This window comes from Lonchura striata, chromosome Z (assembly GCF_050655825.1).
Source record: "Lonchura striata isolate lonStrDom1 chromosome Z, ASM5065582v1, whole genome shotgun sequence".
Classification (NCBI taxonomy): Eukaryota; Metazoa; Chordata; class Aves; order Passeriformes; family Estrildidae; genus Lonchura; species Lonchura striata.
Genome location: NC_140740.1, coordinates 46,238,063 through 46,263,850, shown reverse-complemented (window position 1 = coordinate 46,263,850; position 25,788 = coordinate 46,238,063). Strand labels below are relative to the sequence as shown.

The following is a 25,788-nucleotide window of genomic DNA, read 5'->3' as shown; positions in this document are numbered from 1 at the left end:
GCCTGGCAGCCTTTTTTTTCATTGGAGCAAACCAGGGTGAGGGGGTATGGACTGCATCAGCTCCTCTGAGCTCCCAGCAGGCGCAGATACTGAAACCAGGTGTGCACACCATGGCCTGCTTGGTCCCAGAAACAGTGGCTGCTGTGACCTGTGTGAATGGCAGAGGTAAATATTCCGGGACTAGACACCAACGTTTGGGAAATATGAGTTCCCAGGGCAGCATGAAGGCACACAAGGCTGGACCCAGCTTCTGCATCTGGTCTGCAAGAATTAGAAAGAACTGCTGAATCTGTACGACATCATAACCTTTTCTCCAGCCTTGCAGCTGTTCTGCCCCTCTAAGCTGTTGGCACAGGAGCCAAGCCCTGATTTTAAAGTCCAATACCAGCAGCTGGAAAACCTGGACCACCAGGGATAGAGGACAGCGGTGGAGACCAGTGGATCATGCTGGCAATAAATCTAGTGCAGAATTAGTACCCCCACAGCTGAGAGGCTTGGGTTACACCTCTGCACAGTGGTGCTCCCCAGACCTGGGTTGCTCCAAGACCAGGGAGCTGAGGAAAGGATAGGCACCGCAGTGTTCACCTTCCCCTCCCAGCCTCCCACTGACTCCCTGGAGGGAATGGGGCTGATGGAGGGCCTATACCTGGCTTAACAGAGAGCAGTAGGGTGTGAAAATCAAGGGCATATTATTTTCTTCTTCTGCAAGGGCGTATAATTAATTTTTGCTGAGACTCACTCAGGTGTTCCAGGCTGTCCAGCAGCAAACCAGGCAGGACTCTGCAGTCCTTCAAGGGCACAGGTTGACGTCTCCCCTGCCAAGATGGGTGTGGTTCTGCACCCATGGATCTGCCTGAATGAAGCAGCAGAGGGATTGGAACAGAGGGCACAGCAGGGCTCTGGGTGGGCCAGAGCAGAGTAGGGCTTGGGCTTGTCCCCATCCCTGCAGGGGCATCTCTGTGCAACTCCCCAGCTCTGGAGAAAGCAAACCCAGTTCATGCCGCTCTCACTTTGACATGACCCAGCTGCTTCTGCACTAAGATGGATGAGGATCGTTCACTCTAATTGCAGAGATCATTACTCAGATGGAAAAGCAAACAAGGCACACAGGATCACCCAAATCCAGCTTTTAATTAAAAAGGGGAGACAGAGCAGGCAATAATTTTCCTGGCTATCTCATCAGGCCGGGGCAGCTGTACTGGTGCTGTGCCACAGGCATTGGCTACACTGGTTTGGGTATCTCTCTGCCTGCAGCTGGATTGCTGTAGGATTTCCAATAAAATATAGGAGAAAGGGGCTTGAAAAGCCACAATCACTGCTCCTGCACCTCCCAAAATAAAATTATCTTGACTAGGACTAGCTGAAACTATTTCCTACCATTGTATGGTAGCTGCTGGCAAAAGGGGAGGAAGCTGGGAGCCAAGACAAAACAAGGAGGGTATAGCCCAAGAGGGATGTAGGCCTGAATTGCAGTCAGGGAGCATGGCTATGAGACTGACAGAAAGCCATCAAATCCCAGTGCTCCCATTCTGTGTCATCACTGATCACATGAACATCACCCTGCACTGCAAGTGCCAACCCACACCTGTCCCAGCAGGCTGCATGTTCCTCTTCTCTAAAAAACACAGGACCCTCAGCAGCACTTGCACCAACACCTACTGCGTGCTGTGCTCTGTCAGAAAGACCATCCAAGAGTGGGCTCTACAGGAGCTCTGGAAAAAGAGCCAAGTTTGTAACACAGGTAAGTGCTGCAGGAGGAGGAAACTTTGGGGTTTCTACACCTACCCAGTTGCAGAGGCAGGAGAGTAACACAAGGACTCAGAGGGTGCCTCACTGTATCTCTGTAGTGAGGCACTGTCATACTCCCTGATCAGGAGAGTGTTTGATACCCCATGGCATGTGCTTGCTGACTTGTCCCCTGGAGCTGCATCCTGCAGTGGCTTTGGTCTCTCAGAGTTGGCAGAGCAGAAGCACTGACATCTCAGCCCTGTCCCTGGAGAAGGTTTCAGAGAGAACCAGGCACAGGATCTGCTGAAGAAGGGAAACTGAGGCAGTGACAGGGCTCATGCCTGTCAGGCTCAGGCTGCTGTTTGACATGGTGATGATGGGGTTGCTCTGAAAGCTGCTATAACACAGTTCCCAGACTCAGATGAGTTCCAGCTGGTGGGTCTTCCATGCCAGAGGACCATATGAATGGCTGGAGAGCGTTCTGAGCACTGAAAAATCCCTCCCAGCCCTGGTCCTGCAGGAGGAGCAATCCCTGAGCTGACCACTCAAAGGGCATCTGTGGGACACAGCTTTCCCCTCACAGGCTAAGAAGGTCACCAGCACTGAGGCAAAGCTCACTGCAAACCAGCTCATATCCCGCAGCCTCGCTACCATGTGCATTGTAATGAGGGAGCAAGCAGAGGGCATGGACAGGGACATCATCACTGTGCAGGACGGAGATGGTGCATGCTACCAACCAGGACACCCCTCTCCTCCATGAAACACAGCCCTCTCAGGCCTTGCCTGCTGTAGGATATTGGTACAGTCCTGTAACTCCCTTTCCAATGCTTGCCCCATTCCTAGCAGTCCCAGTGCACTCCCCCATCTCCCACTAGGCAAAGTGCTCAAATGTCTGTGGACACCCTGGATGCAGGGGCAGAGGAGCAAATTATTCCATCCTCTGTCCTATGGTTTTGGATGGGTGGGGAGCTAGGGAAGAGAATCACAGCACTGCTATGACCCCCTGGAAGGCTTGATGCTCAGATCTCCATCTACATTTCCAGCATTAGATCCTGCCTAGTTATCAGTTTCACCATGTGTCCCAGCAGCTGTGAAGGCAGATGCTGCCACATGGAATGGGTGTCTCTTCTCACTCCCTGCTGTCTGTAGGGATTAACAATGATCCCATTACAAAATCCATTGGTCCAAGGTCAGCCCAAGCAACTAATTGAGGTGGCAGTGCAGGAGAACTACAGAACACCATCAGCCATCAACCTCACTGTCTATTGGCCTGAGATGGAACTGATTGATGAGCTCCAAAAGTTCTGCCATGGTGCTAGCTGTCCTGTGTCAGAGAACATCTCCATAGGGTCTAGGGTCTGATGGTGCTGGCAGTGGGTCTTTTCAGCACCTCTTTGCATCTTGTGTCCTCCTCCAGTGCCAAAGGGATGCTCACTCACTATATGTGCTTGTGGCTTTGCCATGGCCATCCATCTCTTTCCCTGGACTGAGACTCTCCCTGTCCCAGGGATATCTGCACATCCTGAGGGTTCTGACTTCCCAGTGGCCCATAATATCCCCTGGTAGTAAGTGCTGCCTGAGGAATATTCACCTGGTGCCCCATAGTCACCAGGGACCTCTATGACAACAGATCCTTAAGATCCTTAAGAAAGCCAGATTTACTCCCTGGACAGTTTGTATGCGTGGTCTCATCCAGCTATGCTTGGGACTGTACAACACCTGAAATCCTGCTGGCATCCCTGAGCCAAACTGCATGTACCTTAGCATCTCCCAGATTTTGGGGCCACATCAGTGTTTCTTGTGCTGCTCTTCAATTTTCTGTTCTCATTGTGTGCTGTGCTTACCAAGAACATGTTCCCTGGCCACACTGTTTGTTATGCAGTAATCAGCCCTGCCCTTCACCCACTGGTGAAGGTCTGGCAGCACCTTTTAATCCCCACATATTTACCTTTAGGATGTCCCTGTTGCTGAAGCAGCTTTTTCCAGTCCTTGGCAGATGGCAGAAAAGATGCTGTTCAACCAGCATAGTCATCATTCTGCTATTGCATCAAATCACCATGGGCCAAAATTAGGTGTGAGACTTAGCAGAAAATCTGTGATTGGCTTTAAATTTCTGAGTTTAGAAACTAAAACCAAACAATAAGAAGAATAAACAAGGACCACTGGATTCCCATATTATGTCCCTGTGCCTGAGTCTCAGAGAGAAGTTTCTCAAGGTCTTCTCCACTGAGAAACTGGAATATTTTCTTTGATTGGCATGGGTCTGTTATGAGAATTTTAGGGAATTAACCATGCAAAAGAGAGTGGCATTTGCAGGCAGGGAGACCTACTGGAAATGGTCCATTGAGATGACAATGCCAGGGTACATAACTTCATCTCAGAGGCTTACTTTGCCCCACAGCAGTGGTGAAGGGCAAAGGTGTTCTTTCATTAAAACTGGCTTGGGCAATTTTTCCCCTCAAACCCCCTCCCACAGTCTGGGGATGTTCCTGGAAAGGGTGGAGAAACTTCACGGACTGCTGGTTTGGTGGGCACTATTACAGCCCCTGCAGGCTGGTGCCCTCCTGCCATGCACAAGCTGGAGACCAAGAAAGCACACAAGGGAAAGCTCTTGGAGCATAGTAACACAGCCAAAAATAGAAGCTGTCATTGACACCCGTGTTTTGTCGGCTTCATGCTGGGATGCTGAGGACGTGCTTGCTTTTGGCAAGTTGTCCAGCAAGACCTGCCATCCATCTGGGATGCTGAGCACTGCCACAGGCTAAATAAGGAGGGGTACTTCGAAAGCAGCACAGAATTAATGAAGGCGTGAAATGCCCTTGTCTGACTCTGATCTGGGAGCACAGTGCCAGGGGGCAACACCACCCAGGCCCCATGTGTTCTGCTGATCATAAATCCTGGGCACTATGGTCCTCACAGTGGGGGGGATGCTTCAGCACAGAGCTCTCAGGGGTCCCCCACCTCAATGTGGCAGCAGCGTGCCATGCTGTGCCCACACCAAGCAGTACCCCAGTCCGCCTGGGAGCAGGGAAACCCCATGAAACCCCATCTCTCACTAAAACCATCAAGCATGTCCCGGCCTAAAAGCACGCCATTGAAAAACCTGGCCCGGCCCCAAATCATTCAGTGAAAAGGACATCCCAGCCCCTAAGCATCTCATGAAAAGCCCAACCCAATTCAAAAGGATCCCTCCCAGCCCGGGGATACCCCCACCCCCACGCACCCCCGGACATCCCCAGCAGCTCCAGGCCCCGGCGCGCCTGGGGCTGCCCTCCCCGCACCGAACTACATCTCCCATCGGGGAGCGCCGGCCCGTGGGCCGGGGCGGGGCGGGAGCCGGGGCGGGAGCCGGGGCGGGACGGGAGCCGGGGCGGGAGCCGGGGCGGGGCGGGAGCCGGGACGGGAGCCGGGACGGGAGCCGGGACGGGAGCCGGGACGGGAGCCGGGACGGGAGCCGGGGCGGGAGCCGGGGCGGGAGCCGGGGCGGGGCGGGAGCCGGGACGGGAGCCGGGGCGGGGCGGGGCGGGAGCCGGGGCGGGAGCCGGGGCGGGAGCCGGGGCGGGGCGGGAGCCGGGGCGGGAGCCGGGGCGGGGCGGGAGCCGGGCGGGAGCCGGGGCGGGAGCCGGGGCGGGAGCCGGGGCGGGGCGGGGCGGGAGCCGGGGCGGGGCGGGAGCCGGGACGGGAGCCGGGACGGGAGCCGGGGCGGGAGCCGGGGCGGGGCGGGAGCCGGGACGGGAGCCGGGGCGGGGGGCGGGAGCCGGGGCGGGAGCCGGGGCGGGAGCCGGGCGGGAGCCGGGGCGGGAGCCGGGGCGGGGCGGGAGCCGGGCGGGAGCCGGGGCGGGAGCCGGGGCGGGGCGGGAGCCGGGCGGGAGCCGGGGCGGGAGCCGGGGCGGGAGCCGGGCGGGAGCCGGGGCGGGGGGCGGGAGCCGGGGCGGGAGCCGGGACGGGAGCGGGGCGGGAGCCGGGGCGGGAGCGGGGCGGGAGCCGGGGCGGGAGCCGGGGCGGGAGCCGGGACGGGAGCGGGGCGGGAGCCGGGGCGGGAGCCGGGGCGGGGCGGGAGCCGGGCGGGAGCCGGGGCGGGAGCCGGGCGGGAGCCGGGGCGGGAGCCGGGCGGGAGCCGGGGCGGGGCGGGAGCCGGGGCGGGAGCCGGGGCGGGAGCCGGGACGGGAGCCGGGGCGGGGCGGGAGCCGGGGCGGGAGCCGGGCGGGAGCCGGGGCGGGAGCCGGGGCGGGGCGGGAGCCGGGCGGGAGCCGGGGCGGGAGCGGGGCGGGAGCCGGGCGGGAGCCGGGGCGGGAGCCGGGCGGGAGCCGGGGCGGGGCGGGAGCCGGGCGGGAGCCGGGGCGGGGCGGGCAGCGCCCAACCCCGGAACCGCGCTCCGCCCCGAGCCGAGTCCCCGGACCGGCAGACCCGGCCGCGGCCCGGCGGTGCCGGTGAGTGAGCGGCGCCCGGCGCTGCGCTCGGGGCGGGGGACATAAGCCCGGCTTGGGGTTGCGGGCGGAGGCGGGTGAGGGGGCCCCCTGCCTCGGACCCGGGGCTGCGGCATCGGCGATGTCTCGGGAAGGCCCGCGGGGAGCGGGATGAAGGTGCTAAGCTTTGCCAGACCTCGGGGAGCGAGCCCCGCGCACCCCGCCGTGCAGGGACCGCGCGAGTTCTCCAAAGGGTGTGAGTCCGGCCGCCCGGAGAAGATGAACGGAGCCGAGACACATCCCCGGCACCACTTGCAAATTGTACCTTCAACTTTTGCCGCTTGTTAAGATGCTTGTCAGTGAAAACTTTGCAGATGGGTATAGGCAGGTCATTTTGTTCTGTAGTGGGTTGGGTTTGGAGTGGGTTTGGGACAGCTCCGCTATTACTGGCTGTGGCGAGGAGCAACCAAAGCTGTTAGAAAGCACAAATGCTTCTTCTCCTTTTCCCCCCTTACCACCTTGGGATACTCATGATGGCCAAGGGGCAAACAGTAGACACCTGCATCCCAGTGGAGAGTGATGCTTGTGAGGTTGTGTCTGCGTGGCTGAATCTGCACATGGAAGAGGTGGAAGGGACCACTTAAAGGGATTGGTGACTGTGTTTGGATTGTCCAACGTCACCAACTGTTGGATATGGATGTAAAGTCTGGGACTTGCGTCAACAGCCCAGCATCATGAGCCATCCACAGCTCTCTGGAGCTGCCAGTGCCTGGAGTTTCATGGTGACCTAAGAGCTGGAAAATCAGCAGGGCTGTGTCAGAGGGATGTACTTAGGTTTCCATTTCTCCCTCATATCGTGTTGTAGCAATTGGATGTTGAGGTGGGCTCAGGTTTCAGCCTGCATAAGCATCCGAAATGCTGAGTGCTCCCAAAAGGCTGAGTCAGCTCTTTGAAGAAAGAATCTGTGTGACCAAATGGAGCACCAGGTCCCACTTGTGGGGTGGTTTGTCTTGGAGGACAGAGATGAACAGTGAGATTGACACCTGCTTCGGGGAGAGGGTGTTGGAGTGATGGGGTGGTTGATGGCACATGTCTGGTACCAGCCAGAGACAGGCTGGGGGACCAACAGACAGTGGCAAAGACATCAAAATCTTTGTGGCTGTGTATCTTAACGTGGCAAAAGTGGCAAATGAAATAAGCTAATAGGACCAGTAGTTGGTGTTCTGCTTTTGCCACTGCTGGGCACAAGATCTGATGGCCTTTCAGGTGCCAAGGAGCTGATTGCTGGGCTCAGGGTTACTCCATAGACCACAATTCCAGAGTCAAGCTCCCTCCCTCCAGCTCCCCGAGAGTCTGTGGGACTTCTCCACCGTGGACTGAGACATCGTCTTAAAGTGAGAGCCCTAGAGCTTTCCCTCCCTTGTGCTCAACATACTTTGATGCAAGTGGACCAGGAGGACTCATTTTGCTTTAAAGTCTCCACAAATCTTTGTGGCTCAAATAAATTCAGGCTCCCTGATGTGCCTCCAGGCAGGGAAAAGCAAAAGCCTTTAGTCATGATTTAGTCATGAGACAAAATCACCATGAGCTGTGTGCAGGGTTAACGTGAAAACCCCAGCCTATTAAACTTCATCTTGGTAATTAGCAGGGGGTGAAGAACAAAGAAAGAGGATATTGTAAAGGGGGAATTGTCAGGGATGTTAAATATTAAGTTGTCTGCTGCCAGAATCGGATCCCAGTGGCTGCTTTGTATTCATGGTCAAACACTGGATGAGGTGTCTAAATGGAGCATGACTTGACACTGAAAACTTTAAAGGACAAAAGAGGGCTGCAAAATCATGGTTCCTGTAATAAAGGTGGAAGTATTTAAGGTTCGGCAGAGCTAATGCCACAGCTTCAACTCCTCTTGCAGACAGAGTGAGGTGCTGGCAGCCTGTCTGCACTTTGCAAGATGAGCTCTGTATTCACATGGCCACCTTGGATTTGGGGTTTATCCTTAGAGTGCCCAGTGCTGTTTAATCCTATCTTACAAAAGAGCCAGCAGCAGTGGGCCAGCTTGTTTCTTTTCACACAAGGCAGCCTCATTACTCCTCTGGATCATGACTCTGCTTAAAATCACAAGATCTGGGGTCGAAAACAAAAACCACCCAAATCCCCGTGTTGGATTTTGGTTGAGGTTTTTGTTTGTTTGCTTGCTTGTTTCCATTTTTCTTTCTGACTGTGCCACTCCTGTGAGTGCAGGGAGGGGATGCGCCTTTGCCGGCCCTTTGGCCGGGAGGTGAGATGCCAGCCCAGACCGGCGGAGGGCTGGCCGGCCGCGCATCCGTCCCGGCGGCTGAGGAAACGCGGCGGTGACGCGCTGTCCCCTCCTCCTGTCCGCGGACACCCGCGGCTCGCGGAGCTCGGAGCGCCCCGCGTCACAGAGGATGGAGGACGTGGAGATGTAGTGGTGGTCCTTTCTTACGTGCTTCAAAAGACATCTGTGGCGGAGCCAGGCGGTAGGCAGGGATCCCCGGGAAGCCATGGCCAGGTAAGCACTGGGGCACCATGCCCCGGAGGGATGAGGTGCCTCCTGCGTGGGCCTGGCTGTGTCCAACAGCTGGGTGTGGGGGGAATTTGCAGCAGCCCTGACAACAAGGGTCTGTCACTTTGCAGGAGGTGCGGAGTCCCCCGAGAGCAGCATACCCAGGAATCCCTTAGGCCAGGCAGTGTGTCCATCCCTGCTCTGACCACAGCAAGGACGGTGAAGGTGAGGGGTCCTCTGGGGCACCATGTTCTCCTCACTGTCCTTGCAAAGGCAGAGTTGCTGCCGTGGCTCAGAAGCTGGGTGTCTGTGCCGTACACATACCCCCCGAGGTGGATTGAGTATTGCAGGGATAAACCAAGACCCCCAGAGTGATCCAGCTTAGTATTTGGGGGAATGCACAGACTTAGGGGGGAATCAGTGCCTCTGATCCATGTGGATTTAGGCTGTGTGAAGAGCAGCCCTGTGCCCCATGCCAGTGTTGTCACCAAGGTGCTCCCACGTATCCCACCTGCTCCCGTCAGCACCAAGCGGGAGAAGCAGTGATTTCACCCTATTTGACTCCAAAATGCCCTCCAGAAAACTCCAGTGCTCTGCTGCCGACTCCTCAAAGGGAATTAAACCCCCAGGGAGGATTTGTTTGTCCCTCCCATCAGGCGTGCAAAGTCCCTTTGTCAGGGCAGGTTCCCTGCAGACAGTTTCAGACTGGGCACATGGAGACTTTTTTGCTCCCACAGCTTTTCTGCAGAGAAGGCGTTTCTCCCTTAACTTGCTGTCCTAATTGCCTGCTCGTGTGTGGGGTTGGAGATGCCTCTAGTAAAATCTGCAGTGTTTCTATACCATTTCCTGAGTTTGACTCTTGCCAAGATGTTTGGGGAGGAGGCGGCAGCACCTTGCAGTGGAAGAGGGAGGGTTTCCTGGCATCCTGGTGTGGGAAATGGGTGTGTGTCCCTGGCAGGAGCTTGTCTCCCATCATAGTTCAGACGTGACCCTTCCAGGGTAATAGAGACCAGTTGTATGTTATTGACCCTCTTTAAATGAATGTCCTAATTGCAAAGTGACTGGGGTTAGTGGTGCTGTGGGTCTCGCAGCCCACAGTTAGCAGTGGTGTTGGTAAAAATAGAAGCGGTCAAAAAATGGATTTTTATTTTTACTCCATAAAGTGTGTCCTGGTCAGATGTTTTGCTTTCATCTCGAGTTAAGGCAAGGCGACTCACTGCTTCCACAGAACACAGAGAAAAAGCTTTGTTTTGGGTCAGCTGGGAAGCTCCAGCACAGCAAGCTGCAAACATGCTGTTTGACTTTGACACTCTCCCTTCTTGTTTTCTTTTTTTTGTGTCTTGGAGCAAAATAACAAGTTAGCATTACACAGGAAAAAAAATTGTTTAAACGCTAAGTGCATGAGCAGGCACCTCTGTGGGCTGCAGCTTGTGAGAGGCAGAAGGTATCTCCAGGGAGCCTGGGAGACTTATCTCTCACCTGGGATGGAGCCAAATCTCCCACTGGAGAAGTACACTCTGTTAACAAGGCAAAAAATAGAGGGCACAGACCAGAATTGCTTTTGGAGACTTCCTTGGCCCATCACAGTACTGGGGGATGCCTGCAAACACTTTCTCAGCATCTTGGTTGAAATGGTGTCCAAGTGGGCAGTGTCCATCAGCAGCCACAGGGTTTGATCCTGGCCCAGTCAGAGCAGGATTAACTCCACCAATTCAGTCATCCAGCTTGCACATCCCTCTGAGGCAGATTGGTGTCCAAAGGACTCAAGAGGCTACAAAACCTTTCTTAAAAAATACTATTTCTCTACTGACAGTGGCATTGATGACTCCCTCATGTGTGCCATGAGCTCCAGTCCATGGAGAGGGGGAGAAAGAAACAACCAAAAAATAGAGCAGCTTTGAAGAAGTTCATAAATAATAAACTAGCTTCCTGAAAGGGAGATAAAAATCCAGAAACTCCCTGAAGCCCTGGGAGCTGCTGTCAATTTTAGATGGAGACGCAGCAACAGTATCAGATATTTCTTGGGCTTAAAACCCTGAATTAGAATTGGCAAAGAAAACACTATTTTCCCTTTTTTTTTTTTTTGTAAAGAAAATGGAAAACTTCCAAAAAAATTATTTTCCAAAATAATGTGCAAGTCCTTCTTGGTGGAGGGTGCATTTTATTTTTTCGCACCTTGAGCTTTGCAGTCCCTAGATAAGTCACAAGTGAGACACAGGCATGCCTCCAGAGTCACAGGTTTTTATTTTCATGTCCCTCTCTCTCTGGCATCCCCAAACGTGCCCATGTTGAGGGTGAGGGCTTGTTTGGGCTCAGTGTACCTGTCTGTATTTCTGTATTTCCAGAAGCATGCTGCTGCTTTGTGGCTTCACTAAGCTTTGCTGGTTTTGGCCAAGGTCCTTCTGCAAACCCTCCTCCTCCACCATCCCTGGGATAGCCCTGTGCTGCTTCTGGTTCATCTTAAAGCCAAGGAAGGGTTGAGGCAGGGATGAAGGTTTATCCCAAACACAGCCTCATCCCACCATCACCTCCTCCCTGTCTTTATTGCCAAATTTTGGCTGGGCTCAGCTGGCCTTGCATTGCAAATATTGTGTGTGTGAGAGCCCCATTGCCCTCCTGGGAGGCAGGATCCAGTGCTGGGTTACACAGCTGGAGTGGTTGGAGCTGTCCCCATCCTGTGACTGAACTCCCTGCTGGCAACTGAGGGCTCTGTGGGAGTTGGCTGTGGCACAAGTTGTTTAACTAAATCCATCGCCTGTTCAGGCTAATCACTTCCTAATGCCTCTATAATCCCATTTAAAGCAACTGGCTGTCTAGAAAGTTACTGGCACCCAGGGGAAGGTTAGAATGACCCATCTGGCCACACGAAAAGTGCACCAACTGCAAGGTCTTGTCCAGTATGTGCTTCAAGATGGATGTAAACACAGAATGTTTTGTCGAGCCTGTGCACAGATGCTGCTATTGGTTTACACATGGCCATCCTTGTAGTGGAGCAACAAAGCTTAGTGGCATTCAGGGGCTCTTTCTGCTTTATTTTTCCTTTCCTGGGGAGAAAGATCCATTGAGGCACAGAGAAATACTCGTTCTGGATCGCCGTGCCTGTGGCAGGGAGAGGGTTCTGTAATTCATCTTGGATCTTTTTCTTCCTTTTTGTTAAGAAAGAAACAACAAAAAGAGGGGTTTTTTTTTCCCTCTGGTTTGCCCACAGCCAGCAGGTTTACAGCCCCAGAGCTTTTGGAGAAGGTGGCTTTGTTTGCTGGCACCAGGCAGATATCAGGCAGTTGGTCTTTTTGCAGCTCCTCTCCCTCCCCTGCTCCTACTGCAGCTGTGTTTGTTTCTCACTCTCCCATGTCCTTACTTTACTTTTCCCCCCTGGATCCCGGGCGTTATGCTTGGCGGAGCCCAGCCAGGCCGTGGCCAAGGAAAAGTCATTAGGCTCTTGGCACAGCCCACTTCCTGGGGGCCATGCAGGGGGGAGTGGGCTGGAGCTGAAATACAGCCTGGAGCCTTGCTGGATAGAGGAAAGGCCCTTTGGGCCCACTGCTCACTTCCTACAAGGTTAGTTTTTCTTCCAGAAAAGCTGGAAGTTCTTTTCCGCCCAGAACTGGTGTAAAGCTCTGAGCACATGGAGGAGCCAGGAGCCAGCCATTCTGTGCTACTCACTGCTACTCACTACATGCCCCCCAAAACCAGACATAAGCCACTGGTACCCCAACACAGTTTGGCTCTCTGTAGCTATGGAGAAACAGGGATTTATTCGCCTTCACTGCAAAACATCACCCAAATGGAGCAGTTGGGACATGCTTGGGACAAGAAGGGGATGTTGCTGCAGATGAATTAAATCTGCCAGGCAGTATGATTAAAATTAGGATTGGCTGCTGAATTGGAGTTCATTACGTGGTGTCTTTTACAGCTCTCAGTTATCCCTTTCTCTTAAAGACACTGTCAGTGGGCTGATCTGGCTCCTGTTTAGCCTCATATTCCCACCCAGTCTCCACTCCTGCCTCACTGAAAGTCCTCCCAACAACAAAAAAACATTAAATATGGGAATTATTTGGTCCCTGTTACCCTGGGGATGTTCCCTGTATAGGGCTCAGGCTGTTCTCCACATGTGTTGTCTTGCCCAGCGTAATTGGAGATGATGTCTGGTACTTGGAACGCAGCACCAGGCATGCCACAGATGGGCAGAGGAGGCTGAGGGGAGCAAAAGGATGACACGCTGTCCCTTGATTCAGAGGTTCTCTCAGACTATTTATATGCTCTCCTTTTTCAGGGATGAGTGTTTGGGGACGCAGTGGAGGTGGGAACTCTCCTAACAATCCGGTGTCTTCTCCTGAGAACGCCAGGCGTGGTTCCATCTGACTCCTCTGCAGAAAGCTCAAGGGAAAGTGCAGCGCCATGTACACCTTCCTGCCAGAGAGCTTCACACCGGTGAAACAGAAGCCCTCCAAGGAGCTGAGGCCAATGTTGGGCACCATCTTGCTGGGCCTCATCCTGTTCATTGCTGCTGTGGTGGCCTGGTGCTACTACACGGTGTCCCTGAGGAAGGCAGAGCGGCTCAAAACGGAGCTGATGGACCTGCGGGCGGACGGCTTCATCATCCGCAACCAGCACGGGGAGGTGGTGTTCCGGCTGGCCTTCCGCTCGGGCAACCTGGACCTGGAGTCGTGCTCCAAGGAGGGTGAGATCCTGAGCTGCTCGCGCTCGAGCCAGGGGCCGCTCAACTTCTTCATCCAGACGGTGAAGCCCAAGGACACGGTGATGTGCTACCGTGTGCGCTGGGAGGAGCTGGCGGCCGGCCCGGCCGTGGAGCACACCATGTTCTGGGAGGACGCCCACTGGTACGGGGGCTCAGAGATGAGCATCCAGCACTGGCCCATCCGCCTGGCCGGCTACCAGGAGCCCGTGCCCTACGTGACCAGTGACGTCTACTCCTTCCGCGACAGCTTTGGCGGCATCCTCGAGCGCTACTGGCTCTCCTCCAAGGCGGCGGCCATCAAGATCAACGACTCCGTGCCCTTCCACTTGGGCTTCAATGCCACCGAGCGTGCTCTCTTCTTCCAGGCCCGCTACAAGGACTCGCCCTACAAGCCCCCGCCAGGCCAGCAGCCCTTCCCTGAGCTCAGCTACCGTGTCTGCGTGGGTTCCGACATCACCTCCATCCACAAGTACATGGTGCGCAGATACTTCAACAAGCCCTCCAAGATCCCTGCTGAGAACGCCTTCCGATACCCCATATGGTCCACCTGGGCCCTCTACAAGAATGATATCGACCAAGATAAACTCCTGCGGTTTGCTGAAAAGATCAAGAAATACCATTTTAACTGCAGCCACATTGAGATTGATGACATGTACACCCAAGCCTATGGGGACTTTGACTTCGACCCTGTCAAGTTCCCCAATGTAACAGAGATGTTTGCAAAGCTGAGGGAAGATGGGTTTAAGGTCACTCTGTGGACTCACCCTTTCATAAACTACAATTCCTCCAATTTTGGTGTGGGGATTGAGCGTCAGCTGTTCATCAAGGAGCCGTCAGGGCGGCTGCCAGCCATGGTGGAGTGGTGGAACGGCATCGGGGCCATCCTGGACTTCACCAACCCAGCAGCCCGTGACTGGTTCCAGAGCCACCTGCGCCAGCTCCGGCACAAGTATGGCATCTCCTCCTTTAAGTTTGACGCGGGCGAGACCAGCTACCTGCCCAAGCAGTTCAGCACCTTCCGCCCGCTGTCGGACCCCAGCATCTGGTCCCGGCGCTACACGGAGATGGCCATCCCCTTCTACGAGCTGGCCGAGGTGCGGGTGGGCTACCAGTCACAGAACATCTCCTGCTTCTTCCGCATCATTGACCGTGACTCTGTCTGGGGCTACGAGCTTGGCCTCAAGTCCCTCATCCCCACTGTCCTCACCATCAGCATGCTGGGGTACCCCTTCATATCTGCCGACATGATAGGGGGAAACTTTTTCCCCAATAAAACCAATGGGGCAGTGGAGATCCCCAACCGGGAGCTGTACGTGCGCTGGCTGGAGCTGTCAGCCTTCATGCCCTCCATGCAGTTCTCCATCCCACCCTGGCTCTACGACAAGGAGGTGGTGGAGATCGCGCAGAAGTTCACGCAGCTCCACGAGTCCCTGGTGGCTCCGCTGCTGCTGGAGCTGGCAGGGGAGGTGACCGACACGGGCGACCCCATCATCCGTCCCATCTGGTGGATCTCGCCCCGCGACGAAGCCACTCACCGGATCGACTCCCAGTTCCTCATTGGGGACACCCTGATGGTGGCTCCTGTGCTGGAGATGGGCAAGCAGGAGCGGGATGTCTACCTGCCAGCGGGCAAGTGGCGCAGCTACAAGGGAGAGCTGTTTGAGAAGACCCCGGTGCTGCTCACCGACTACCCTGTTGACCTGGATGAAGTTGCCTATTTCCTCTGGGTTTCCTAACAGGCTTCTTAATCACCTTTGGAATAACCATGCCTTACTTAGGACTTTCTAACAAATAATAACTCTTAATTGCACATTTCATTTGAGACTGGGGTGGAGGAAGGGAACTAAATAGACTTCAATGTTCTTGGGGATAATTTTTTTTTTTATTTGGTGATTTTTTTTAATTTGGGTCTGGCGGTAGGCTCTGATTGGATTACAGTAGGCAGCGATTTATCTGTATAGGTCAGAAAGGAGCTGTCAGTCTGTCTGTGGTAAACCCACTACCTTTCAAGAAGGTTTCAAGAGTTGGAAGTTGCTTAGTGCCAGTGAGGAGCATTCCTAGTCTCGTGGGAGCACCTGGCACTGGGTATGGGGGTGTGTGCTGTGGGAGGATTGCTACAGCACAGCCTGCTCTAAGTTTTTTAATACAGCAAATATATTCAAATGGATATTTTTAAGAGCATAAAAGCAAAATAGAGTTATATATATATATACACACACACATCTATTTTTTCCCCTTTTGCCTGGCATGGAACTGGACTAACAGTTGTCCCATGCTCCTGCTTTCCTGGGTACCAGGCAGGCCAGGTCATTCAACTGATGTCCATGTGTTTTAACTGAATGGGTTTCTTATTTCCTGCTGGGACAGCTGCATCCCCCCTGCTCACCCATTTGACTTCCTCTACAAGGCTTTTGCCTGTGTGTTTTGCCTGGGGCATCATTGCCTTTCCTAGAGCAGCCCTGCCTGTACCATCATGTCCAATTTTTCAAAGCGCTTTCGACCCCACCTGGTTAAATGATTATCCTGCTGATACTATCCTTTTTGGTTTTTAAGGACAGATGAGGTTTGTTGCTGGCAGAAGGGCTGCCTGGAGCAAAGCTGTCCTCAGACACTCCGTGCGGCACATCCCTGGGAACAGCCGGTTCCCACGAGCGGCACGTGTCATGGATTGACAGTGCCTTTTGCTGATAGCCGGCTTGCCTGTGGGTGGAAGACACCAGCTCTGCAAACTCATGGGTCTGTGCCAGTGGCTGTTCTCACTGCACCCACAGAAATGTTCTCATCTAGTGCAAAGTTAAGCTAATACCCATCTCAGGTCGTCGTTAGAGGTGATGATTTTGTTGAAGGTTTTCCTGAGTCAGTCCTCCTCTCTCCCTGGAAGAGTCCCAGGGAGCTTTCTCAGGTAGTGTTGGTGCTGTGGAGGTGGAATTGCTGTCAGAGGCTCCTGGAGGGCACATGGGGTGATGTGATCCTGCACCCCAAGTCCCCATCAGCTGCCTCTTTGGCAGATTTCCCATTTGATTTTGTACGGGAAAATACATTTACAGAGACCTGAGGCAGGGCCAACAGGATTGAAGTCTTCCCAAGGGCAAGAATTCCCAGCTCTGTTGCAGTTGGTAACATGTGTCAACCCCTAAATTTTTAATGAACTTCTGCAGAATTGAATTGTGATGGCTGGGAAGAGTTGGGAACCTTGCCCAGGCTACAGCCAGCCCAGGACAGCTCAGCATCTGTGGGGCTTCCCCTGGAATTGTGTCTGGACTGGGCATGGATCTGGCACAAGTTAGCCAGGCAGGGAGATGGTGCATATTTTGGGTAGGGCTGGGTACCAGTGAGGATCTTTCTGAAAGCCCATCTCCAGCCAGAGTTTTTCAGGAGGCAGAAAAGGAGATGCATTAAACTTGAGAGTTGTGATGGGTTGCAGGAGGAGAAATTTTGGTGTTAGGGGCAAAATCTGAAGTGTGTTTTTAGTTAGGAAGTAAGGAAGTCTGGTTTGACGGACTCCCTTGAGACCTGAATCTGCCCTGTATAATTTAATCTCAAAATGAGATGTAGGGGAGCCTTACAAGTCCCTGCCCAGCTGGAGCAAAGTGTTTCCTGAAGCCTGTTAGTTTCACAGGTTTTTAATTCTGAAGGACTCAAGTTTCTTCTCTGTCACTGGTGCAGATAATGGTGATGTTACGAGTTACAGATGCCCTCTGGCAAGGAATTATTCCTGGAATCTCAGTGTCACTCATCAGGGCACTGGCAGGATTTGGCCCTTGCTTGCAGGGTGATGTTGAAGGTGAGGAGATGAGTCTGGCCAAAGCCTTTAAGAAGGCCAAGTGTGGAGGGAGCTTCTGCAGCCCTAGAAGTGCTTGAAGACCTTGCTTGGAGGGGCTCTAGATGTTCCCTTTCAACCTTTGCTCATTAAATACCTGAATTCCCTTGTCATGGGCATCATTATGATACCTTAAGAGGCTACTTAGAACAGAGACTAGACAGTATTAAAGGAGCAGCTATTTATTAGAAAGGCTTTCAAAGGGTACACTTTGTGCAGTACAAGGGCCTGGCCATGGCTCCATCCAAGATGGATGATGGGTCACAAGTTTTCACACTTCTATAAGCTTTGGTCCGTTTACACATTGGAGTTAATTGTCCAATTATAGCTTCAGGTTATGCAATCCCATCCTTCCAGTTTGCTCTCCTCAATTTGCTATTTATACTTTTTGGACCTGAAGCTGCAACGGTGTCCTTGGTTCTCAGGCTGGGAAAGGATTGTTTTGTCTAACTAAACTGTGATGAGACCTTGCTAACACTTTATGTAAATTTCAGAGTTATATACTAATGCTGTACAGAATCTGGAAAATGTGAAAGCTAAAACTTAAGGCATCCATTAGGTGGAGGAGATGTTGCACACTCAGCTGCCAGTGCAGAATTGGGATCCTTGGCACAGGACTTCATGGGAAGGTTCCTGGCATGACCATGAGATACTGTCTTCTCTACCCCTGGTTCTGTGGCACTCACCATATGCATCACTCACAAGGAAATGAGGCTGTGTGAAGAGAAATACAGCATCCCTGTTAGTATCCTGCTACTATTAAAATGATGGGAGCAGCCAGATGAGTGCCTTCAATCTCTTTGCAGTAGTTTCAGGCACTGTCAGGAAGGTCACAGAGGAAATTCTCCATTAGACACATGGTCTTCTTTCCCTTCCCCTGAAAAAGAAAGGATTTTATTAATGAAGTTATAATTTCCTTTTATTTAACTACATCAGTGAATGGGTGAGATTATAGAATACCCTTATTTTTCTAAATTATGTAATTAGGGCACAAGTGGACATGGGTGTTCAGTGGTCCAGCAAGGAAAAAGGTAAAGCTGTTGAGAGGACTACGAGCTGATGCTGGGGATAGACTCAGCTGTGCTGCCTTAAGCTGTCTCACAGTCTTCTAGATGGTATTTTCATCTAACTTTTTGCCAAAACCACTATTTTTAACACTATACTGCAGTACTGCAGGACTTGAGGATCTCTCAGACCTTGCAGACCAGAAGCTCTGCACAGATACTTTGGGAACTGCTGCTAGGGATATTTCTCTGATTTACACCATGAGTCACTAGCCAAAGCTGGGTTTAACTTGTCTCAGCCAAGAAAAAGCCCCAGACAAGGTTTGGGAGTTGGATTCTGCCTTTTCACACATGATGTTTATGTGATTGAATTTTGAAGCTTGCACTGTTGTGAATCAGGTTTTCTGGGTGCTTGTGTTTGTACATGCAGTCAGACTGTAATGCTGGTGGGTCTGTTTTTAACCACTTTTCTAATTGCTAATTGGTATGAACTGTAACATGAATCACCTTGATTGAGATAAAATTTTGGAAAACAAAAAGAAGCTTAACTATGTCCATCTGTACCAGGTTGGTGGGGCTGCTGGTTCAGGGAGATTTGGGGCTTTTCTTACCCTAGTCTTCACTGAAATCAGGGCAGAGACTGTTGTTTTATTTAAAGCTTACAGCTTGCAGCTTTTGTGTATGTTTTGAAAGGAAAAACTGGCAGTAACATCACTCTTGTGTTTGCTGTGGTGGTAGACAATCCCACTGGATTAGGGACTGTCCTTCCTTAGGTCCTGACACAAAGAGACTAGCTGTGCCTTAGGGCTGGCCATGAAAAGGCCATGTCCTGGTGAACCCCAATGTTTGTGTCAGCCTCCAGGAGTGGGGACCATACACACCTCTAGGGTCATGGCCTTATTTCTATTGACATTCACCCCAAAAAAGATTTTTCAATACTTATTCTGGGGATTTGCTAGTCCATGCTGCTCTCAGAGGACACAAACTTCAAGACTGTTTGTAGGGGATGAGCAAGAGGAACCTGTTCTCTGCTTCCCTTGAGCTCTCCAGAAGGTCCTTCTGACTGTCCCCACCGTCCCCATGGTTCCCCTTTCCAGATGGCACTGACAGCAAGGACATGGATGGAGTAGATGTTTGTGGCTTTGGGAGGGCCAGGAAGGGATCATCACTTAGGAGCCTTCCTTGCCCCACATCACCCCCTTTGCCCCAAATAATGTTTTTTCCTTTGCTTTCCATTGTTACCACACAAACCATAGCTGCCTTATGCCATTGGGCATCACTAGCAGTGGCCAACCCATACAGCATGGCTTGAGGGTTGAGAGGGACTTCATTTCACTCCTTTTGCAATAAAAGACATTTTCCCAGTGCTTTTCCTTGCCTTCTTCCTTGGGTGCAAGTGCCATCCACACACTTGGGTGATGATCACATGGGGTATGAAGCTGGCACTGCTGAAAACCTTTGAGCAGGTGACAGAGCACTCACAGCTGTGTGGGAGATCCTCAGTGATACAGAGGTCCTTGTAGGAACTGGTGCTTTGGGTTTGAGTTTTGTTTACCCCCTCACAAAACCTGGTATAGTGTGTAGAAAACATGTCTGAGGCTCGACATGGACATGGGGACAGTGAGTGGGGTCAGCTCCTTGCTGGGCCTTAGCTACATGGTAGTGCTTGAAAACACATCTACAGCTGTGCATTGCAGAGGGAGGTGTGTTAGTGACAAAATCCAACCCCCAGAGAGCTACAGCAGAAGCCAAATTTATTGCAAACTGGATTTCAAGGAGGTGCCCATGGGTGATAGTAGAGCAGTGGCTGCTGGCCCAGGAGACCCAAGCTGTGAGTGTGTCCACGCCTGCCTGAAATCACAACTTTAATTAAAAGTAAGAAAAAGCCAACAAGCAGGCAGAGCCCGAGGCTGGAGGTGACTGTGGTGAAAGGACAGACTAAGCAGCAGAGTTCCTTTGGGCACATGGGCAGGCTGGTAGCCTCAGGAAAAAGTACAGCCTTCTCAGTCTGGGCAGGAGCTGCCAGCCTGCAGATCCCTTATGCCAGGAGAGCCATGAAGCTGACACAAAATCCCAGAGGCCAAGTAGAGAAAAACAGATTTTTATTTATTTGGATTTTTCATTTTGCCTGTAGGGCTGGGTGTTTTTTAGCCCAGCAGTCATCAAAGAGGACAGTAAACCTCCCCTGCCAAAAAACAGGCAGCCTGTGGTGAGCCAGGTTCTGTAGGAGAGTCTCATGTCACAAGCACCTCCAGTAAAGAGCTTGTGGACAGCACTGGGAGTGAAAAAAAAATCAAGCAGGACTGAAGCTTAGCAAGGCAAACAAGATGTCCCTCCAACAGCACACAGCCCCTTGTGTGGCAGGAGGGTGTGGAGAGGTGGCTGTGCTGCCACCTGCTCAGGATGCCTCCAGCATCCACCTGTCCCCTATGGCTTCCTGTGGCTCAGCTGGGCAGGAAGGAAAGGCACTGAGGGACAGATTAGAAAGGGATGGGGGAGACATTTTTGTAGTCATGAGACCAGGCATCTCATGTCACCCCCAGAGTCTGCAGGAAGTCTCAGTGTTGCCTGTTTTTTTTCCCCATCAGCCTGTGGTGCAGGTGGGTGGCAGAGGTGTGTGTGCATGCAGAGCACATTGACCGCAGGGGCAGAAGGTGATGGAGTCTGGATCTTACCTCTCATTACTGTGGGCATGAGCTTTGCAGAAAACCTTTTTTTAATGCAGAAACAACAGCCAGAGGAATTTTGCAGGGCTGCCCTGGGACTCTCTGGTTCCCCCAAGACCAGATGTGGGGGACCATTTGGGACTTCGAAGCAGCAACTGGAGAAATGCTTTCTCAGCCTTGGGGGAGATGCTTCCTTGGAAACTACTATCCTGGCATGGGAGAAAGCCTGTGGTAAGGATTCTGTGGTGTCCTGTTAACCCCGAACACAACTGCCAGACTGAACATTGTTTTTCTGCTTCAAATTCCTGCATTAAGGCTGGTTTTCCCTCACCACTGCCACGCCAATGATAGCATTACTGTGATTCCAGCTGCTTTCAGGGGCATCTAAAAAATATTCTGACTCATCCCGTTTGGCACTGCTGTTGTGTCCATACAGGGTCCTCGTGACACAATGGATGTACTGACGGGTAACAGGTTTAAGCCAGTTTTGGGTCTGCTTCATCTAGGCACCAAACAAGCTCTTGACTGAGGACAATGTTCCTCACACCTGTTTTGTTTACTTTTGTATGGAGCAGTCCTGGGTCAAACCCCTAAAAAAAAGGAGCTTTCTCTTGCCCTGGGGCCAAACACAGCTTTACCTCCCAGGTGCTCACTGGAAGTGGTACTGGAGCCAGCAAAGTGATCCGTCTCTCACTTTGGGAAGGCACACTGCAGCCCAGAGACCCTTGGACTCTCTTAAACTGCTCAGTCATGTCAATCCAAAATTTCTTTTTGCTTAAAAACAGCAGGAAACATTGGACAGAGTGGAGAGTGTTTCACAGCCAGCCTGTTTACCCCAAGCATTCAGGAGCTGCTGAGACACCTTCATTCTGGAGAGGTCACCTCTATGGGCAGAATGATACAGAAGGATCCACCTATCATGGACAAGGATCTCCATTAACACAGGATGGGAAAACATTCTCAGTGGGCAAATTGAGGCAGCCTGCTACTCAGGCTGGTTTGTTAATTGTCTGAATTCTCTGAGGAGACCAAGTTCTGTCCTGGCACCTGAGAGATTACATTTGTCCTGAACATGGTCCTAAAACATGCATGGATCCTACTAAGTATAAACCCCTGCATGACTTGGTCCTAGGATTTCATCTTGACTGCCATGAAATATCACCACACTGTATTGGCTTACATGAGTGCATACCATGGACATGGTTCTCAGTAATTTATAAAAGGGGGAGAACAGGTGCCACAGCACTAGAAAGTGCTGTAGCTTTCTTGCTGCTCAGGTAGCTCAGGCCGTGGGAAATGAAAACTCCTAAGTCCTGCATCAGCTCCCATCTCATATGCAGGCTGCAAATTGGTTTTCTTCCTCTTTAGGATAACCATAGAGTGCTTTCTGTAAAAAAAAAAAAAAACAACAAAACTTTGCTGCAGCTGCCTCCTTCATTAAGCACATGAAATTTTCAATGTCCCAGGGGATCATCTGTGAAACTGGTTAACAAAGGAGACCATGTAATTGCCTTTAGAGAGAAGAAACATGCATTTGGTGGGAAAAAATTATGAGCAGAGACTGTGTTTCTGTACACTAATTTATCACAATGCAGTAACAAAGAACACCCATCCAATACATTTTAATAAGTTATTGTAGAACAATTGCCACACAGAACAGAGGTCTCAGTGTCTCCTTCAAACTTCAAACTCAAATATTGCTACATTAAAAACTATTAGAATTCCCAGGTCATTAAAGCCACTAATCACTGAGTCCATTGCACAGCTGAAGAGGACCCTGTTAGGAAACCCAGAGGAAATAGGCAACTTCATCCAGGTCAACAGAGTAGTCGGTGAGCAGCACCGGGGTCTTCTCAAACAGCTCTCCCTTGTAGCTGCGCCACTTGCCCGCTGGCAGGTAGACATCCCGCTCCTGCTTGCCCATCTCCAGCACAGGAGCCACCATCAGGGTGTCCCCAATGAGGAACTGGGAGTCGATCCGGTGAGTGGCTTCGTCGCGGGGCGAGATCCACCAGATGGGACGGATGATGGGGTCGCCCGTGTCGGTCGCCTCCCCTGCCAGCTCCAGCAGCAGCGGAGCCACCAGGGACTCGTGGAGCTGCGTGAACTTCTGCGCGATCTCCACCACCTCCTTGTCGTAGAGCCAGGGTGGGATGGAGAACTGCATGGAGGGCATGAAGGCTGACAGCTCCAGCCAGCGCACGTACAGCTCCCGGTTGGGGATCTCCACTGCCCCCTCCGTCTTGTTGGGGAGGAAGTTTCCTCCAATCATATCTGGCAGTACAAATGGGTACCCCAGCATGCTGATGGTGAGGACAGTGGGGATGAGGGACTTGAGGCCAAGCTCGTAGCCCCAGACAGAGTCACGGTCAATGATGCGGAAGAAGCAGGAGATGTTCTGTGACTGGTAGCCCACCCGCACCTCGGCCAGCTCGTAGAAGGGGATGGCCATCTCCGTGTAGCGCCGGGACCAGATGCTGGGGTCCGACAGCGGGCGGAAGGTGCTGAACTGCTTGGGCAGGTAGCTGGTCTCGCCCGCGTCAAACTTAAAGGAGGAGATGCCATACTTGTGCCGGAGCTGGCGCAGGTGGCTCTGGAACCAGTCACGGGCTGCTGGGTTGGTGAAGTCCAGGATGGCCCCGATGCCGTTCCACCACTCCACCATGGCTGGCAGCCGCCCTGACGGCTCCTTGATGAACAGCTGACGCTCAATCCCCACACCAAAATTGGAAGAATCTCTGTGTGTAAAGGGATGAACCCACAGAGTGACCTTAAACCCATCTTCCCTCAGCTTTGCAAACATCTCTGTTACATTGGGGAACTTGACAGGGTCGAAGTCAAAGTCCCCATAGGCTTGGGTGTACATGTCATCAATCTCAATGTGGCTGCAGTTAAAATGGTATTTCTTGATCTTTTCAGCAAACCGCAGGAGTTTATCTTGGTCGATATCATTCTTGTAGAGGGCCCAGGTGGACCATATGGGGTATCGGAAGGCGTTCTCAGCAGGGATCTTGGAGGGCTTGTTGAAGTATCTGCGCACCATGTACTTGTGGATGGAGGTGATGTCGGAACCCACGCAGACACGGTAGCTGAGCTCGGGGAAGGGCTGCTGGCCTGGCGGGGGCTTGTAGGGCGAGTCCTTGTAGCGGGCCTGGAAGAAGAGAGCACGCTCGGTGGCATTGAAGCCCAAGTGGAAGGGCACGGAGTCGTTGATCTTGATGGCCGCCGCCTTGGAGGAGAGCCAGTAGCGCTCGAGGATGCCGCCAAAGCTGTCGCGGAAGGAGTAGACGTCACTGGTCACGTAGGGCACGGGCTCCTGGTAGCCGGCCAGGCGGATGGGCCAGTGCTGGATGCTCATCTCTGAGCCCCCGTACCAGTGGGCGTCCTCCCAGAACATGGTGTGCTCCACGGCCGGGCCGGCCGCCAGCTCCTCCCAGCGCACACGGTAGCACATCACCGTGTCCTTGGGCTTCACCGTCTGGATGAAGAAGTTGAGCGGCCCCTGGCTCGAGCGCGAGCAGCTCAGGATCTCGCCCTCCTTGGAGCACGACTCCAGGTCCAGGTTGCCCGAGCGGAAGGCCAGCCGGAACACCACCTCCCCGTGCTGGTTGCGGATGATGAAGCCGTCCGCCCGCAGGTCCATCAGCTCCGTTTTGAGCCGCTCTGCCTTCCTCAGGGACACCGTGTAGTAGCACCAGGCCACCACAGCAGCAATGAACAGGATGAGGCCCAGCAAGATGGTGCCCAACATTGGCCTCAGCTCCTTGGAGGGCTTCACTGGTGTTACATTTTCAGTCAAGTGCCCTTCTTTGGCATCCTCCTTTAAGTTTCCATGTTTTCCTGAGCGGTGGGTAAGCTGAGTGTCCATTATCCCTTTGCAGCCTCAACACCTGGTTAGCAACTTTGCTGCTCAATTCTTTTACTCCAACTGGTGAATAGAAAATCCAAGCTGCTACATGAAGCTTTGTCACAATGTCCTTTCCAAAGCTTGGCTTCTCACACCTATAATGGTTTTTCATAAAACAGAGGGTTATGAACACCAAAAAAACCCAAATAAATTCTGCTCAGGGCCGCTGCTCCTCTGCTGTGTCTGCAACCCAGCCTCTCTGCCCTCTACCTCTGGCTTACTTCTCTCTGCAGTGACAGCCTGCTCACTGGCAGCTGTGTTGAACTTTTTTGGAGCATGTCTGTGCCAGGATTCCTATGACTCTCTCTTGGCTGCAGCCTCACTTTGTCCCAGAGAACAAGGATGAAGGAATGAAAGTCAGCCTAGAGCCTGGAGGAGAATGGGGCCAGGGGAAAGGGCTGGTGCCTGAGCATACAAGCTGGACATCACAGGCTGATCTGGGTTTCCATTAATTATGAGCCCTGCTGGATTTTCTCTCCTGCCCACAACCTTCCTGCATTAAACACAGGCAGAGAAATGCTGTGCTGAAGTCTTCAGCCTCCACCTGCTGCTCCCCACCACACTCCCAGGGACGTGAGCTGCTGAAAGATGTTTTATCTCCCTGCACTTTGCTCCTTCCCTGAAATGCATGGGGATGTCGGGGTGTGGGAATGTGTTTCTCTTTCCCTTCAACTGCCTGCCCTGCTACCTATTCCAAAGCCATCGCCCCAGCACAGCCTCTGGCCCTTGCAGGAGGAAAAGGGAATTTTCCACTACATTTCTGTCTTTGTTTTTTAATTATCATTCAGTTCTCCTAATTTATTGCAACTCAGTAGCTCCTGGGCTTATGCCAGGCAAGATGTGCAGTGTGGCTGGAAGATATTTTGGTACAGAGTATGAGGATAGGTGTATTAAATTGAAATTGTTGCAAGACCGGGACTACATCAAAGCCTTGTTTTGCTGAGAAATGCACAGAAGGTGATGTGTTCCAGCTGCATCAGGCATCACTAAGCCAGCTAATGCAGCACAGCTGAGTATCTACTGCCAACAAAAAC

The 25,788-nt window shown here is 52.7% G+C and overlaps 2 protein-coding genes across 4 annotated transcripts; one reads left to right on the top strand and one right to left on the bottom strand.

Moving 5' to 3' along the window:
• Positions 1 to 6,044: 6,044 nt before the first annotated feature.
• Positions 6,045 to 19,545, top strand: LOC144248259 (alpha-galactosidase MYORG-like). Of its 3 annotated transcripts, XM_077790246.2 has the most exons (3): positions 6,208 to 8,664; positions 8,790 to 8,883; positions 12,932 to 19,545. In XM_077790246.2, exon 3 carries the CDS (start codon positions 13,057 to 13,059, stop codon positions 15,091 to 15,093), a length of 2,037 nt encoding a protein of 678 aa, XP_077646372.1. In that variant the 5' UTR covers positions 6,208 to 8,664; positions 8,790 to 8,883; positions 12,932 to 13,056; the 3' UTR covers positions 15,094 to 19,545. The 3 variants fall into 3 exon arrangements, with proteins under 3 accessions (XP_077646370.1, XP_077646372.1, XP_077646371.1); XM_077790244.2 differs by lacking the exons at positions 6,208 to 8,664; positions 8,790 to 8,883 and adding an exon at positions 6,045 to 6,158; XM_077790245.2 differs by lacking the exon at positions 8,790 to 8,883.
• A 2,909-nt stretch (positions 19,546 to 22,454) lies between these two features.
• On the bottom strand, positions 22,455 to 25,463 carry MYORG (alpha-galactosidase MYORG). The gene has a single exon (XM_021554590.4). The coding sequence runs from the start codon at positions 24,713 to 24,715 to the stop codon at positions 22,628 to 22,630; it is 2,088 nt and encodes a 695-aa protein (XP_021410265.2). The 5' UTR covers positions 24,716 to 25,463; the 3' UTR covers positions 22,455 to 22,627.
• Between the last annotated feature and the right edge of the window lie 325 nt (positions 25,464 to 25,788).

Bases quoted from the DNA above. Each gene is read 5' to 3' on its own strand.
- LOC144248259 (XM_077790244.2), top strand. From the start codon at position 13,057: ATGTACACCTTCCTGCCAGAGAGCTTCACACCGGTGAAACAGAAGCCC.
- MYORG (XM_021554590.4), bottom strand. From the start codon at position 24,715: ATGGACACTCAGCTTACCCACCGCTCAGGAAAACATGGAAACTTAAAG.